Source organism: Mustelus asterias, chromosome 3 (genome assembly GCF_964213995.1).
Source record: "Mustelus asterias chromosome 3, sMusAst1.hap1.1, whole genome shotgun sequence".
In the NCBI taxonomy this organism is placed as follows: domain Eukaryota; kingdom Metazoa; phylum Chordata; class Chondrichthyes; order Carcharhiniformes; family Triakidae; genus Mustelus; species Mustelus asterias.
Window position 1 is genome coordinate 53,638,436 of NC_135803.1, and position 14,606 is coordinate 53,653,041.

The 14,606-nt window shown below is 43.4% G+C and overlaps 1 protein-coding gene and 1 non-coding gene across 2 annotated transcripts in view; one reads left to right on the forward strand and one right to left on the reverse strand.

Moving 5' to 3' along the window:
• Positions 1-344: 344 nt before the first annotated feature.
• The window catches only part of LOC144483941 (guanylate cyclase soluble subunit beta-2-like), a 62,471-nt gene continuing 48,209 nt past the window's right edge, over positions 345-14,606 (forward strand). The window contains exons 1-5 of the mRNA XM_078202504.1: positions 345-431; positions 1,353-1,426; positions 3,556-3,650; positions 6,433-6,593; positions 9,281-9,380. Coding sequence (XP_078058630.1) covers positions 429-431; positions 1,353-1,426; positions 3,556-3,650; positions 6,433-6,593; positions 9,281-9,380 — 433 coding nt within the window. The 5' untranslated portion in view covers positions 345-428. The remainder of the gene's footprint in view (positions 432-1,352; positions 1,427-3,555; positions 3,651-6,432; positions 6,594-9,280; positions 9,381-14,606) is intronic.
• trnag-gcc (transfer RNA glycine (anticodon GCC)) lies at positions 3,287-3,357 on the reverse strand. The gene has a single exon. It is a non-coding gene; the product is annotated as a tRNA-Gly (tRNA).

Sequence of the window (14,606 nt, forward strand, 5' to 3'; positions counted from 1 at the left end):
GGGCGGCATTGACAAGGTGGGACGAAGGGCCTATTTCCATGCTGTAAACCTCTATGACTCTATTTCATCAGACTCTATGCTGCTCTTCAGCAATTCTTCAGTCCTAGTGATTATGGGGATACTGAATATACAGTTGCTTGCCCCCGCTCACACAACCCCTGGATGCTCTGTAGAGGGCGCCGCGAACTCCCAGTATCAAAACCAATAGACAGTCTACAACGAGCGGGAACAGCAAAATCCGGTTCCCTGTACACCCGGGTGTGTCTGTCAATGTTTCTCGGCGTGGTTATCTCCAAAGGACGGATATTGGAAACTGTGATGTATTAAGCCAGAAATGACGCTGGAGATGTGACTTTTCAGCGAAGAAGTTAGCGTGTCGGTACAATTTGCTAACAGGCTGGACTCAAGTCGCAGTCCCTTTATTGAGGATGGTAAGTGTTTGGTGATGAGTGGTAATTTTGAGAGTTCATTCATTTCCTTGGGGGCCGTTGTGGTCCGTGGCAATAGTTGGCGTTGTGTGCTCGCCCATGGATGGGGTGACCGCTCCTTATCGTGTTTGTTGCTCGAATTGTAACAACTGCTGTATGCGCTGCAGATATAAATATACTTCCGTGACCTTGACAATTCGGGGAAAGCGGCTGTTTTTTCAAAGTATGCTAAAGCGTTTGCAAGTATATAGGTCAAACCGCAGCATTTTGTGTGCAGTGGATTTTACATTTGTGTCATATGCTTGACTTCCCAGCGCAACGGTGCCCTGATGAATGGAAAGATTAACACATCCCAGGCGGAATATCGCGGCAGTCATCCGTGATGATATGTATCCAAATTATTCTCTCCGATTTTACGGTCCCAGAACCGAATGCACTTTAGTTGCTTAGAAAGCGCAACATTAAAATGGCGAGCAGAGCATCTGTGAGGCAAAATAAATTGAACATTAATATTCTTGAGGGCAAGACGCTTCTGAATGTGCATTGTATCAAAGATCGTGTCAAGATTGTATCAAAGGATGCAAATTCCTGTTTGAATGTAACTGCGACCACAGGACCCAATAGAAATATGTCTCATATATCTAGAATTTGACATTAGTGTGTGGTCCCAGGGCGTTTTGAGATTAGCACAAAAGCAAGTCAGGGTACACCGTGAGTTAGGTTCATATTCGAATATATTTGACATTAGAGAAATAGAATGTTGACTAATTGAAGAGGTTGCGGGTATGTGGCTTCCTCAATGCTGAGTTTGGTAGCAATATTCTTTTTAAAAAGGGGGCATGATATATGCGGAAATATTTCAACCATTGAGAAACGTAAGCCGAACTTTTAAGACTAAATCTCATCTATGCTTTCTTTTTACAGTATGGATTTATTAATACATGTCTGAAGTCTTTGGTTATAGAAAAATTCGGAGAAGAAACATGGGAGAAATTGAGGTAATTTCTGGCATTTCCCCTAAGCTAGTCATATATTCATTTCATACCATGACCGCAAGAGTGATCCAAACACTCGTCTTGTTGTCTGTACATACGTAAATAGAAATGACAACGGGAATAAATAAGTATTCTGCAGCGAATAGGACATTGGGTACTTTCGACATGTAACTCGCCGTTAGAGTCAGATGCCGAATCAATAATCCTTAGAGATAGCTTTACGTTCATTCTCAATAGATTAAAATAAAACATTAATCCACGTAACTGGAAACAATGAAAACATTCTTCCTTTGCTAGGTTTGTGACTATGGCTTATGTGCATGCATTTATAATTGACAGGTACAATTCCTTCAGGTCAGAGCTGGACATGTACAAACATCGCTGAAATCGATTTAAATCTGATATTCGTGCCCAATCTTTTTGAATGTATAGATTAAACTTCAATGTTACTATTTATGCGGACACTTGTTAGATCCACCCGAGCCTGCCATAGTTTAGAAATAAATCCATATTCTTCTCTGGGTCTTCAGCCTGATTTAAATGGTGCTTCTCAACTTAATGTGACGTGATTAATATGTTAAAGTTTTAAAAAATATAAATAACACAAGTCCTTAAAGGCACATGCAGCAGTGATCTACATGAGCCTGTGTTTTGCACACTCCGCCAGGACCAGTTGCAATGTGAATGCTCCACTGGGGTGAATTCCAACTGGCGGCGCTCTTCAGTGACTTCTCAGCTGGGTGGTCGTCCCTCTTGTAGTCACTTGTCAACTTTTAAAACTGGGCCATAATTTCCTGGCTCCCGAGGGTTGCATTTGTGGTATACCCCAATGACGCTAATAAAGGTTAACCCAGCAATTCTCCGGAAGTGCTAATTTCCCCAGGACAATTGCTGGGCTGGGAACCACCCGACAAAGCGATTCAAATCACTAACTTCAGATGGTTCTGCCAGTTTAGCTGTCATAGTAATCTAAAAGAGCTAGAAGGAAAAAAAACACTCCTGACATCAGAGTAACTGTTCTAAAGTCCCAGACTGTGAGACATCCCACCCCGCCCCCAGCCCTGACTCCAGGGGATCTTCAACACTACCTCCATCATTGACCCTAACCCCCCAGAGGACCCTCAACCCCCCACCAACAAAGCACCCCCCAACCTCGACACCAACTCCTATCCAATGCCTCCACCCTCCCCCACCATTCGGGTCCGACTCCAACTGCCTGTTCCCCCCCTTCCCCCTCCCCACAACCCAGTCTGGGTCTGACTCAGACCCTGTCCCTCCAGTCAAGGTCCAACTCCATGCCCCCCACCCCCGGTCCAATGTCTGAACCTTCTCGACCCCCAGCCCCACCTTTGAAACTTAGCTTCTCCCTTCTTAGTGCTGTTAAAAGGGGACATGTCCTCCCTCACAGTGCTCCATTTATATCACACTGATGCAAGCGGGGGCACACTTTGCTGCTCCTGTCTCATAGATCATAAAATCCCTACAGTGCAGAAGAAGGCCATTTGGCCATCGAATCTGCACCAACCACAATCCCACCTAGACCCTATTCCCGTAACCCCACATATTTACCCTGCTGATCCCCCTGACACTAAGGGTGAATTTTGTACAGCCAATCAACCTAACCCACACATCTTTGGACTGTGGGAGGAAACTGGAGCACCCGGAGGAAACCCACGCAGACATGGGGAGAATATGCAAACTCTGCACAGACAGTGACTTGAGGCCAGAATTGAACCTGGGTCCCTGGCGCTGTGAGGCAGCAGTGCTAACCACCGTGCCGTCCCCTTAAATGCAGCTAACACACACATATCAAATGGAAGTGACACAGTAACAACAACACACAGACAAATTAAACACTGCTCTTGCATTGGCTGGGAATTGAACCCGGGCCTCCCACTTGGCAAGCGAGAATTCTACCATTGAACCACCAATGCTGCTCTAAACCTGACCTGAGTGAGGAAGGTCTCACCCTACCTGAGTGAAGAAGGTTGGGCAGCACTGAGGCTTTGGAATTCCAGCGAAGGGAAGTACCTCAGAGGGGTAGTCTGCGGGTGATTGCCACTCTGAGGAAGTTACGGGCCAATAAAAATTGGGGATATTGATTTGTTCTGTCTTTCATTTATTTTCCACAGGGTTGCTGCTGGAGTCCCAGACACTTTTATGACATTTGAAGTGTATGCAGATGAAAATACAACGCGACTGGTGGAGGAAGCTTGCAAATTATTAGGTAGATTTCATTTTATCATTACCAATATTAGGACATTGCATTTCTAACTTCAGTGTTACATTCAAATTAATACCAAAATTACCTCGGCATCTATGGAGTTCCCTCCTAAAAGCTGGACATTTCAATGTTAAGAGTACAGGGAGAGAATACTCCTTGCCCTCTATGGTATAATTCAGTTTGTAAAGTACACAGGAGTTCCAGTTGACCTCACCAGCACTTTGGAAATGTAATTTGACATTGGAGTGGAGTTGTACTCAATCAGAATCAGTGCAAATACCACCACTGGAAACCTCCTAGTGGAGGCTGGTTTCTGAAATAAGAACAGAAACTGCTGGAAAAACTTAGTAGGTCTGGCAGCATCAGTGGAGAGAGAAAAAAATGTTTTGAGTCCATGTGACTTTTCAGAGACAGAGGTTGGATTCTTTCCTTAATTTATACTCTTATACTTAGAGTGCAAATGCATCCTACAAATTGTCCTTTGCATCTACTTTGCTGTTTAAATAGTGGTGAGATGACAGCATATTATTTATATGCAAATAGTGTAGCAGCTTGCTCTTGTGGCACAGTGGGTATCCCTGCCTTCGAGGCAAAGTTCTGGGTTTAAGTCCCACTCTAAGTCTTGATGGTCAAGGAAACTGAGTTCATAACATGACTAAACAGGTTGAGTAGCAACCTGGATATCCTTACAACACATGCCTATAGCAGCAGCAAGAGTGGGACAGATTCCTGGTCAATCACCTGATAGGAAGAAACTGGTGCCTCTACCATCACTATCCATAGCTCCAGACTACAACATGCATGTAAGATGCATGTTGCCAGAGCAATGTGGACTCCATGAGTAAACTGTAACATGCCACCGCAATCATTTTAACACAAAGTGCTAATCAACCTCTCTGGTATTGAGAATTAACTATTAAACGTACAGTTTGTCATTCATTTAGATTAAAAAATCCAGAATTTTAAATCTACACTTCAAAAGAAAGTTTCCTTTGTCTTTTTTTATCCAATCTTTATTTCTCTCATTTTATTTCTCTTTCTGTACCTGATTTGACTGAATTCACCCATTCTAACTGAATCTTCCTGCTCAGTCCTTGCACTGTTAATTTCACAATCATTCAATCTGATTGGTTCAGGAGATATTGAGTTGCTCGCTCCGTTCACTCAAGCCTGGTTTCCCTTGCCACACATTATTAGCTCATACTTTCAGCATTGTGCTATCCAAATGTTGTACAAGCCTAAGTATACTGGGGAAAGTCTAATGAATGATGCTGTTAATATATGCCACACTAATTTTAGTCCATTTTTTGAATAAATATTGGGGGCAATTCTCCCAAAAGTGCTGAATTGATGGGAAAACTATTCTAGATCACCACTGTTTTGTCAGTTCAACTTCATACTCGAATCCCCGTACTCTGTGCTCTGCAGAGATCCCAATCGTGAATCTCATTAAAAACCCAGGGGGGGCGGGGCCTACTCACGCCAGAGTCTGACAGTTCTGGAAATCTGCGCATGCGCAGTGGCCCCAATCTGTCAGTCTCCCCATTTGCTAGCCAGCTCGATCATTGGCCAGCTCGGGACCCCCGCAGTGCTGCCCCTCCAGCCTCCCCCTCTTGGCCCGATCGCGGCCCCCACAACAATTCCCGGGCCAGCCTTGACACCCCCCCACCACCCCCCCCCCCCCGCCCCGGAGTGCCGCGATGTCCAGCCCAACCCCCCCGCCCCCCAGCAGTGGTGATCCCCCCACCCCGGGAGGCAGGCCCCTCCAGCAGGCCCCCCCCCTGCTCCCCCCTCCCCCCTCCCCGGAGCAGCCCCCCCCCTCTCCCGGGAGGCAGGCCCCTCCGGCAGACCACCCCCCCCAATCGCTGTCCTACCTCCATCCCAGACCGATCGCCATGCAGAGTGGCAGCAGCACCCTCCACCCTCTCTGATCACCCCTAGGCCCACCCATAATATATTATACTGTATGAGAATAAGGTGCTGATTGGTTGGCAAGTAGTCTGATTGGCAGAGGCATTGCCATGGAGAATGAACTGGGTGACTGACAGTTAACTGCCAAGCATTGTTTGAAATTTAAACCAGACAGTTTGATCATGATGGGTCAAGGCATTGCCCTGAGTCAGCAAATGGCTGTCACTTATCTTGTTATCTGAAACAGGGTGCAATATGTTTACATGTTCTTTCTATCTGCAAAGAACAAGGCCCTGTGTATTAATATATTTACCTTCAAGTGCATGCAAATGTGCCACACTGCAAGCCTGATTGATAATCTTAAATTGGTTTCAGAGTAATTCTTCTCATACAGTAGAAATGGTTGTTTCCGCTTATATTTCTATTCTTGCAAAGTGTTCTGATGGGTGCAAGACGAAAAGCTTTCACATGTCCCTTTTTTCAAGAATAAATATTAAAGCTTTTGAATATTTGACAAGCTACAGAACACTTGTTTTTAATTTGTTTGTTGTTTTTTGACTTTGGTCTGTCATGCACCTTATCCTTGCTTCATACTGCTATTGGTAAACTTCCTTCCTGAACTGTATTTCCAAATCCTTCCTGTTTATAAAACCCTTTCACAGCTCATGCTTTCGAACGAACTTTCAGTCTCCCATAAACTCTTCCACCATGGTTCTTATGATATGTTCCTTTAGTTTACTTATTCGCCCCAGCTCCCACCTCCTTTAAGTGCCTTGAGATATTTTCTGCATTGAAGTAACTGTTTCAGAGCAAATTGTTGCTGAAAGTCTATTATTATTTTATCCAAGTTACTTTTTTTTATTGTGACCTCCAGATGTGGAGCCAGCTGTGGTGCTGAAACAATTCGGAGAGTATTTTTTTGAGTTTTGTAAAAGATCTGGATATGATCACATGCTCCGTACTCTGGGTGGTAACCTGATGGAGTTCATTGAGAACCTTGATGCATTACACAGTTACCTTTCATTGTCCTATAAGGCAAGTATAAAGGAGTTACTTGTGGTTCCTTGGGGTCAGTTAAACACAATAAATATTGCTTGGTACAGAACTTGAATATTGCTAAAAAGGGAGAGACATGTTGCCGCAGCTTTTTGTACTCGAATTGGTGCAAAGCCTTGGTCAATCAAGAATTGACTTGCCAACCAACCAGCATCCTTTTCTCCGCTAGTATAAATTGTTGTGATTCTTTGAAATTTGGCATTCTTGTGTTTGTCCTGATGAGTGCAAGATGAAAGTTTCGGCAACATATTTCCCTTTTCAGCAATGTACAATAAGAGTTTGTATAAATATACAATTTACCAGAATTTTAACAACCAGTATAGTGCTGCTGATCTGGCTTTTTGTTTTAGGATAATAATAAACATTAGGGCCTGAATCTTACCACCATTCACGCCGGTGGGATTGTCTCATCCCGCTGCAGTGAACGGAGATTTGGCTGGCCACCAAATTCTCCAACCTCGCTGCAGTGGGAGTGTGGCATGAATGGCAGGTAAGATTGTGCCCCAGGACTGCATGAATAGATCCATTTGCAAACAAGCACTGGACTGTTAGTAACATGCTAACATTGAAACTACAAGTTATATTCCTATATACAATTAATATTTACTTTAGAATGCCACAAAAGTCATAAGAATGAAATATTCACTATATTATAATTACCAAACTACAGCCTATGCATGCCATTTTCCCTCAGAATGTTTGGGAGAAAGATATTTGTGTTCCTTGGGGATAAATGGGTTCCAAAATGACATGCTAGAATCAGAGGTTTGTTACAGCAACTAAGGAGACCAGTTCTTCAACTGAATCCATGCTGGTTCTCTACAAGGGCAATTTCTGCTGGCCAATAAAAGATCGGCACTAAATAATCCTATTGCAGACTCAGTGATTCAATACCTGAACTGGGTAGGCTCTGTGTATTCTGAAGCATCGATAATGATAAACCAGTTTGGATTACTAATGGGACTTAGAAGGAAATTCGACAAATAAGAGGCTGGAATTCTTCACCCTTGGCTGCAGATAATCTTGAAATCCAGAACTCTAATGAATAGATTGAAAATGGCCGAGCAAACACCATGAAACTAAAATAAAAATTGAACAAGCTTAAAATACTTGGCAGGTCTCGTACCATCTGTGGAGAGAGAAAAGGAATTAATGCTTCAGGTTGATTACCTTTCATCAGAACTGGGAAAAGTTAGAAATGGAACAGGTTTTAAGCAAGGGAGAAAATGGACAAAAGTAATGTCTGTGGTTGGGCAGTAAAGAGGAGAGATTAATGACAGAGGAGTTAGTCTCACAGGGCCAAGGAAAATTGTGATGGGGTGAGAAAAGAAACAAATTAACGGAAGATGTACTTGGAGCAGGTGTGTTTCTGCCTGAAGGCGAAAATGAGAGAAAAACAAAAAAGCACCAGAAAAGATCAAAAACAGCGGCGTGTTGGAGGGCAGAGATTAGGATCTGAAATTAGTGAACTCAGTGTTGAGTCCAGAAAGCTACAAAATGCCTAATCGAATGATGAAGTGCTATTCATTGAGCTTTGTTGATTTCACTGGAACAGCGCAGTAGGCCAAGAACAGCCATGTCAGTGTAAGAGCAAATTGGAGAATTAAAAGGTGAGGTTACCGGAAGCTAGGGTCATGTTTGTGGACTGAGTGAAGGTGCTCTGCAAAGCAGGCAGCCAACCTGCATTCGGTCTCCCAGTGTGAAACAGACGGACATTGAAAGAAGTACACTTGCTACATATATGCTTCTTTCAGTGTAGTATATTGTATTCACTGCTCACAATGCTCAAAATCTATTCCATTTCTTACTTTTCCCAGTTCTGATGAAATGCCATTGACCTGAAACATTAATTCGATTTTCTTTCTCCATAGATGCTGCCAGACCTGCTGATATTTCCATCATTATCTGCTTTTATTTCATATTTCAAGCATCTGCAGACCGTGAAGCCAGCTAGTGCTCTGTAATGTTAAACTGTATGATTTGGTTGGTAAAATTACAGCAGTGTCTCTGTGCACACTTGATGGTTCCCAAACAGCTCTTTGCAACCAACATCTTAGGCACCTGGGCTGTGTACCATTTGGAAAAGCATATGCATTACACAACAGTTTTTGGCAATGGGTGTATGCTCACTAGCTTGGCCTGGCTTGGCAATGGTTTACTATACATACCTTGACTGACTGATCAAAACAAATCTATGATTGTTATATATCCAGTCAACTTGTAGAGTATAACACCATGAGCGGGATTTTCCAGCCACCTCACCCCGAATTCAGAAAATCCTGCCCGAGGTCAATGGACCTTTCCAAAATCCGCCCCTCGCCCCGCTACAATTCCCATGGTGGGCGGAACAGGAAAATTTGCCTCAATATTTCTCATCATTTACTGAATTCAAGGGGAAAACGTTTGAAACACCCCTCCTTTTCTGTGCACTCAGAATGCAAATGACACTCCCAGTACACCATTTTCCACCTATTAGTTAAAAGGAGCAGTGAATGAGGATTTCACCCCAAAATGACAAAACCACCACATAGTTGGTGAGCCAAACAAAAGCTAATTTAAAAGCCAAATTATTATCTTTACTGAATAGATGTACAGATTGTGGAATTACATGAATCAATGTAATCTAACAAGAGATTCAATTTTAGTATTTAATTCACATTATGCAGGAGATGAATGCACCATCTTTCAGGGTGGAAAAGACCGAAGACAGTTCAATGTTACTGCATTATTACTCTGACAGGAGAGGACTGTGTCACATTGTCCCTGGTAAGAATGCTCGGATAAGATTACTTTTATAGCTTTATACTTGTAAATATTTGTATACTCTAAATAGAGTGAGAAAGCAAATATGAACAGGTTTGGAATTTTTGAAAGTGGATATATAACCAGGCTCACCCCAGGCTACTAAAAGAACCAAGGGAGGAGATAATGGAGGCTCTGACCGTTATCTTGTAACCCTCCCTATCAACTAGAATGATGCTGGAGGACTGGAAAACTATCGTTGTACCATTGTTTAAAAAGGGAGATAGGGATAGACTGTATAATTTACAGGTTGTCACTCTAATATTGGTAATGGACAAATTAACTGGGGGGATAGGTTTGTAGTAATTGTGAGCAGGGTTAGAGGGGAGTTGAGAAGAAATCTTTTCACCTAGAAGGTAATGGGCATCTGGATCTCACTGCCTGAAAGGGTGCTAGAGGCACCATCAGCATAATTAAAAAAACACTGTATATGCACTTGAGGTTGTGCAACCGAACAAGAGCTGGAAAGTGGAATTAGCCTGGACTGGTGCAGATACAATGGGCTGCTTATGAATGGCCTCTTTCTGTGCTGTCAATGTCATGGTTGTACATCATTTTCCTTTGGATATCAAGGTTGCATTTCTAAAATTAAGGACCAACATGTGACAATGGCCGGCTAGCCCACTTTATAATCGTCTTCTGTTTCATGTATCTACACCTATATAACAAATTCATACATGGCGTAACATCCAACTTCAGATAACATAATGATGCACTACTGAAGGGTGTGATTATGCTGTCATGTTCCTAATGGTGTGACATATTTTTGGTTTATATCAATTTTGTCTGTATTCCATCCTTCCATCGAGAATATATGTAAGGGACTGAGGAAAATTTGTGGGGAAGACATTTACCAGTGTTCTTTGTCCCTTGTGGGTTTCAGTGTCCTGTTTGCCGGGCGGGTGCTGTGAACAGGATGCTGTTGGTTGAGTGATGTGGGCTGGGCCAATGGGATTGCTCTGGGGGTGGGAGGAAAAAAAGGCGCCAGGAAGTGAAGAGCTGCAGAGCTGGAGAGGGAGAGAGCTGGAGAGGGAGAGAGCTGAAGAGGGAGAGAGCTGAAGAGGCAGAGCTGAAGAGGGAGTGTGCAGAGAGAGAGCTTTTCCCAGGCAGTGAGAATTCGGTTTGGAGTGAGAGGCAGCCAGGCGTTCCCCTGCCTGTTCTTTTCATTACTGCCAAGGAGGACAGCCTTCAGCGCACTCGACCTATATTGCTGCACGGATAGCTCGCGGCACCTCTGCCTCTTGCGGCATCATCTTCCACATGTGTGTGTCTCCTGGACTGTGTGTGGGTGTCGTGAGTACCTGGTGGGGACTATACAATCCAACTGGAACAGTATCTACAAATGTGTTACTGAGGATGAGTTTCCCCATGTGTGCACCAACGGATGGGCCCCAACGGTTATAGATCAGAGCTCACTGTTTTATGTCTGTTAATGATAATTGTTATTAAATTTATTTTTGATATTCTGATTACAGTACTGACATTTATGGGTAAACAGGGAATTAGCCAAATCAACATCAACCACTAGGAATTCGGGATCCTGTTGATTGAATATTTAAATAGTAGCCCCATATAGTGGTCAGCAGGGGGTTACATATAATAACACCAAAAATTTGATTCCACAATTTTACCTGCAAGATCATTAGAGGCATTGTATTCATCGCTCCTTGTGTGAATTGTTTCCTGACATTAGTCCTGAATTGACTTTATCAATCTGTTCCTATATCCTCATGACTGATAATCATTAATTAACTTGAAGTAGTGCTCAAGATTAGCCATTTCTAGTACTTCTGGTATCACATGCATCTCGCTAACCTTCTTTGAAGACTTAGGCATATAGATTTTTCTCACCTTTCCTCTTAACTCAATCCTCAATGACATTAAGGATCCACTCATGGACTTTCTCTACACCATGGCCACGATCAAATTGTTCCCTTCCTGGATTTTGGAACTGAATGCAGTTTTGAAGGGTGTATCCTGATCAAAGCACTATGGCGGCACTGGGGTGACACAGTGGCAAGCACTGCTGCCTCACAGCGCCAGGGACCTGGGTTCGATTCCCGGCTCAGGTTACTGTCTGTGCAGAGTCTGCATGTTCTCCCTGTGTATGTGTGGGTTTCCTCCGGATGCTCCAGTTTCCTCCCACAGTCCAAAGACGCGCTGGATCAGGTGCATTGGCCATGCTAAATTCTCCCTCAGTGTACCCGAACAGGCACCGTAGTATGGCGACTAGGGGATTTTCACAACAACTTCATTGCAGTGTTAATGTAAGCCTATTTCAGACAAAAAAAAAGAACTTCATGCCGTTACAGTATGATGACCTCAAACCTACACCCTATTGAGTTGGTATCAGAGTTGAGCATTCAGTTTGTTATTGTTGCATTGTTGATTGCTGATAGGCAATTATGGCCATGGTCATTATTGACCCTCTGTATTTCTAGATTCCTACCTGCTTCTCCTTTAATAAATCATATCAAATTCGCTAAACAAATATGTTGCCCATGTTTTCCTCCCGATGTGCAAGGCCTGTACTGAATTTCATCAACAATAGTTATTCATATTTGTAAATATGGGCCTGTATTTCATGAATTCCACTCACCTTCAAGAAAGCTGCCCACAAAGATCTAACAGTCTCAGTGGCGTGAATTTCTCCTTTCTTAATTTGTTAGTTTGAATCTGGCTCCAAGTCAACGGGATCACCAGGTGTACAGAAAGCTGAGTTATCATCCAGTCACATTGAAGTGGTCACACAGACAGCAAATCAGGAAGAAAGATGCACTGATTACCTTTCCCTTACAACTAATTTTAGAGAACAAAATTAAGGATTAGGACATGCTCACAGGATTAAGGTAGAAGCTAAAATATCATAAACAAACTCAAAAATAAAAATAATTTAAAAAATATGTGCTGCTTTTTGATCATAATGAATGAATTTGACATTTCACAAACAAAGGGTGAGCTTTTCAGAGCCAGAGTGTTTTTACAACAGTAAAAATGAACTTAGAAAATTGTTAAAAACTCAGTTGTACTTCATCAAGTAAAAATTTTAACTTTTTCATGGATTCTTACAGAAAGACTAATAGCATAAAAGGGTACATTCTCATCAGTCTCTATTTAATTGCAGTCTGTAGGGACTCTATGAACTTGATGGAGAAGCTCAGAACCACTGACTGCAGCATGTGGATTTACACATTTGACTGTGCATGTGTGATTCTGAAACAGCAAATACTATAAAGCAAGATAAGCACTGTTCTGGGTCTATATAAGGCATCACTCAACAATTTGCAGCTAAGGTGCTTTTGACTTACTTATGCTCAGGCAAATTGGCGGATACACTGTAGTAAGTTTCTGGAGAAATTTAAAGATTGTTGCTGACCCCAGGAAGGCAGAAGATACCATTGTCTTGAACAGGTATGGAAGAGGTACTTGAAGTGCCATACACTCTGCAAACATGAGTACACGCAGAGGAGGAGGTCAAGTGGGAAGCCTCCGCAGCAGGGAGAGGAAAGAAGGATCTTTTTAGAAGACCCTACTCCACCAATGACCTTCCAGGAGAACCTGTCCTACCTGACAGTGAGCCAGGAGCAGTGTCAGAGGAGGCTACATTTTGCAAAGGAGATAGTGTCACATCCTTCATGGCGACCTGCAGCCTGAAACCAGGGTGAAGACAGTCCCCCCAGTGGCTGTAGAAATCACTGTTGGCCTTTATATTCTATGCCATGGGATCCTTACAGGCAACATCAGCAATGTGTCACAGTTCACTGTTCAGAGAAGCACTGTGGAAGTGACAATGGCAAGAAGAGCGAACTTCATCCTCATATCCCTGAGAAAAGACCAGGATGAAAGGGCATGTGGCTTTGCCAAGATAGTGGGCTCCCACATGATGGAAGGGCTCCATTGACTGCACACTTTTGGCTCTTCAGGCCAGTGTTCCCCTTTCCAATGTGTGCAGGGAGAGATACTGCAACCACAAGACCTCATGTAGTTGGTGTCCAATAACACCATTTATTTATCTCAATGGAAGTCCACTATGCCAGTCACAACCTTTGTCCTGTCACACTGCAAAAGACCTGCAGCCTTCAGCCTCCTAAATGCAACACAGGATGGCTGTTCAGTGACAGGCACTATCTGCTCCATATACACCTAATAATCCCATTCCTTCATCCTACCTCTTGAGCTTAGGAGGCCTTCAATGAAAGCTATCGCATCTCTGGCAACATCATGGAGCAGGACAACTGTCCCTTAAAACAAATACTTTGTTGCATAAATCATTCAGAGATCTCCTTGCAGTGGATGCCAGAGAGAATCTCCATGTACGTGGTGTGCAGTGCCCTCCACAACCTTGCAATTATGAGGACCAAGCCACTACTTCCTGGGATTCGGAGGTTAGCCCAGAAAATGGAGGAAGAAAAGGGAGGAAGTGGAAGGTAGGAAACCGCATCCACCATGTGCAACTGTACAGAGTGAAAGGGACCTCATTTTGAAGCTTCAATTATAATGAACGTCCCCATTCCTAACATGGACCTGCCATTCCCCACAGTGCATCTTTTTCAGAATTCCCATCACAGAGTCCCCATGGCCAACATTTTTCAATAGAGACCAACTACAAAAACCATCGCTTAATAACTTTCTGCAGCAACATATAAATATTACAAAAAAAGCTATTAACCCTGTGCACCCCTTTAGTGCCTGGCTTGTGGGTGCCTTTGCCAATTACTGATGATGCTAAACAAGTGGCTGCAGCATGGCTGGTGGAAGGCTGCTGACTTTCATGGGGAAGTCTGCAGGTGTCCTGAGAGAGAATGTCCTTGACCATCTCTGTGTCTAGAAGGCCTGGCCTTGGATAGTACCACCTCAGCATGGGTGGCAACAATCGGAGCTGGCTGGCTGAGAGGCAGCCATAACAGCACTGGTGGCGTGGCACTGATGGGAGGGCGAAAACTGTCATCCTGAGAGAGGACAACAAGTTAATACTCCATAGAGCAGTGGTTCCCAAAGGGTGCGGCGCGCCACACTGGTGCAGCGAGAGAGGATGGCAAGTGTGGCGGGAAGATTCAAGGACAATAAAAGAAACATTTAAACATGGATAGATATTTTTCCAAAGTTAGAGCAAGAGCATCAAGTGATGCATTGTTTTATACTTTCTGGATGTCCCATGATCATATTATAAAGTAGTTGTGTTGTATGTTA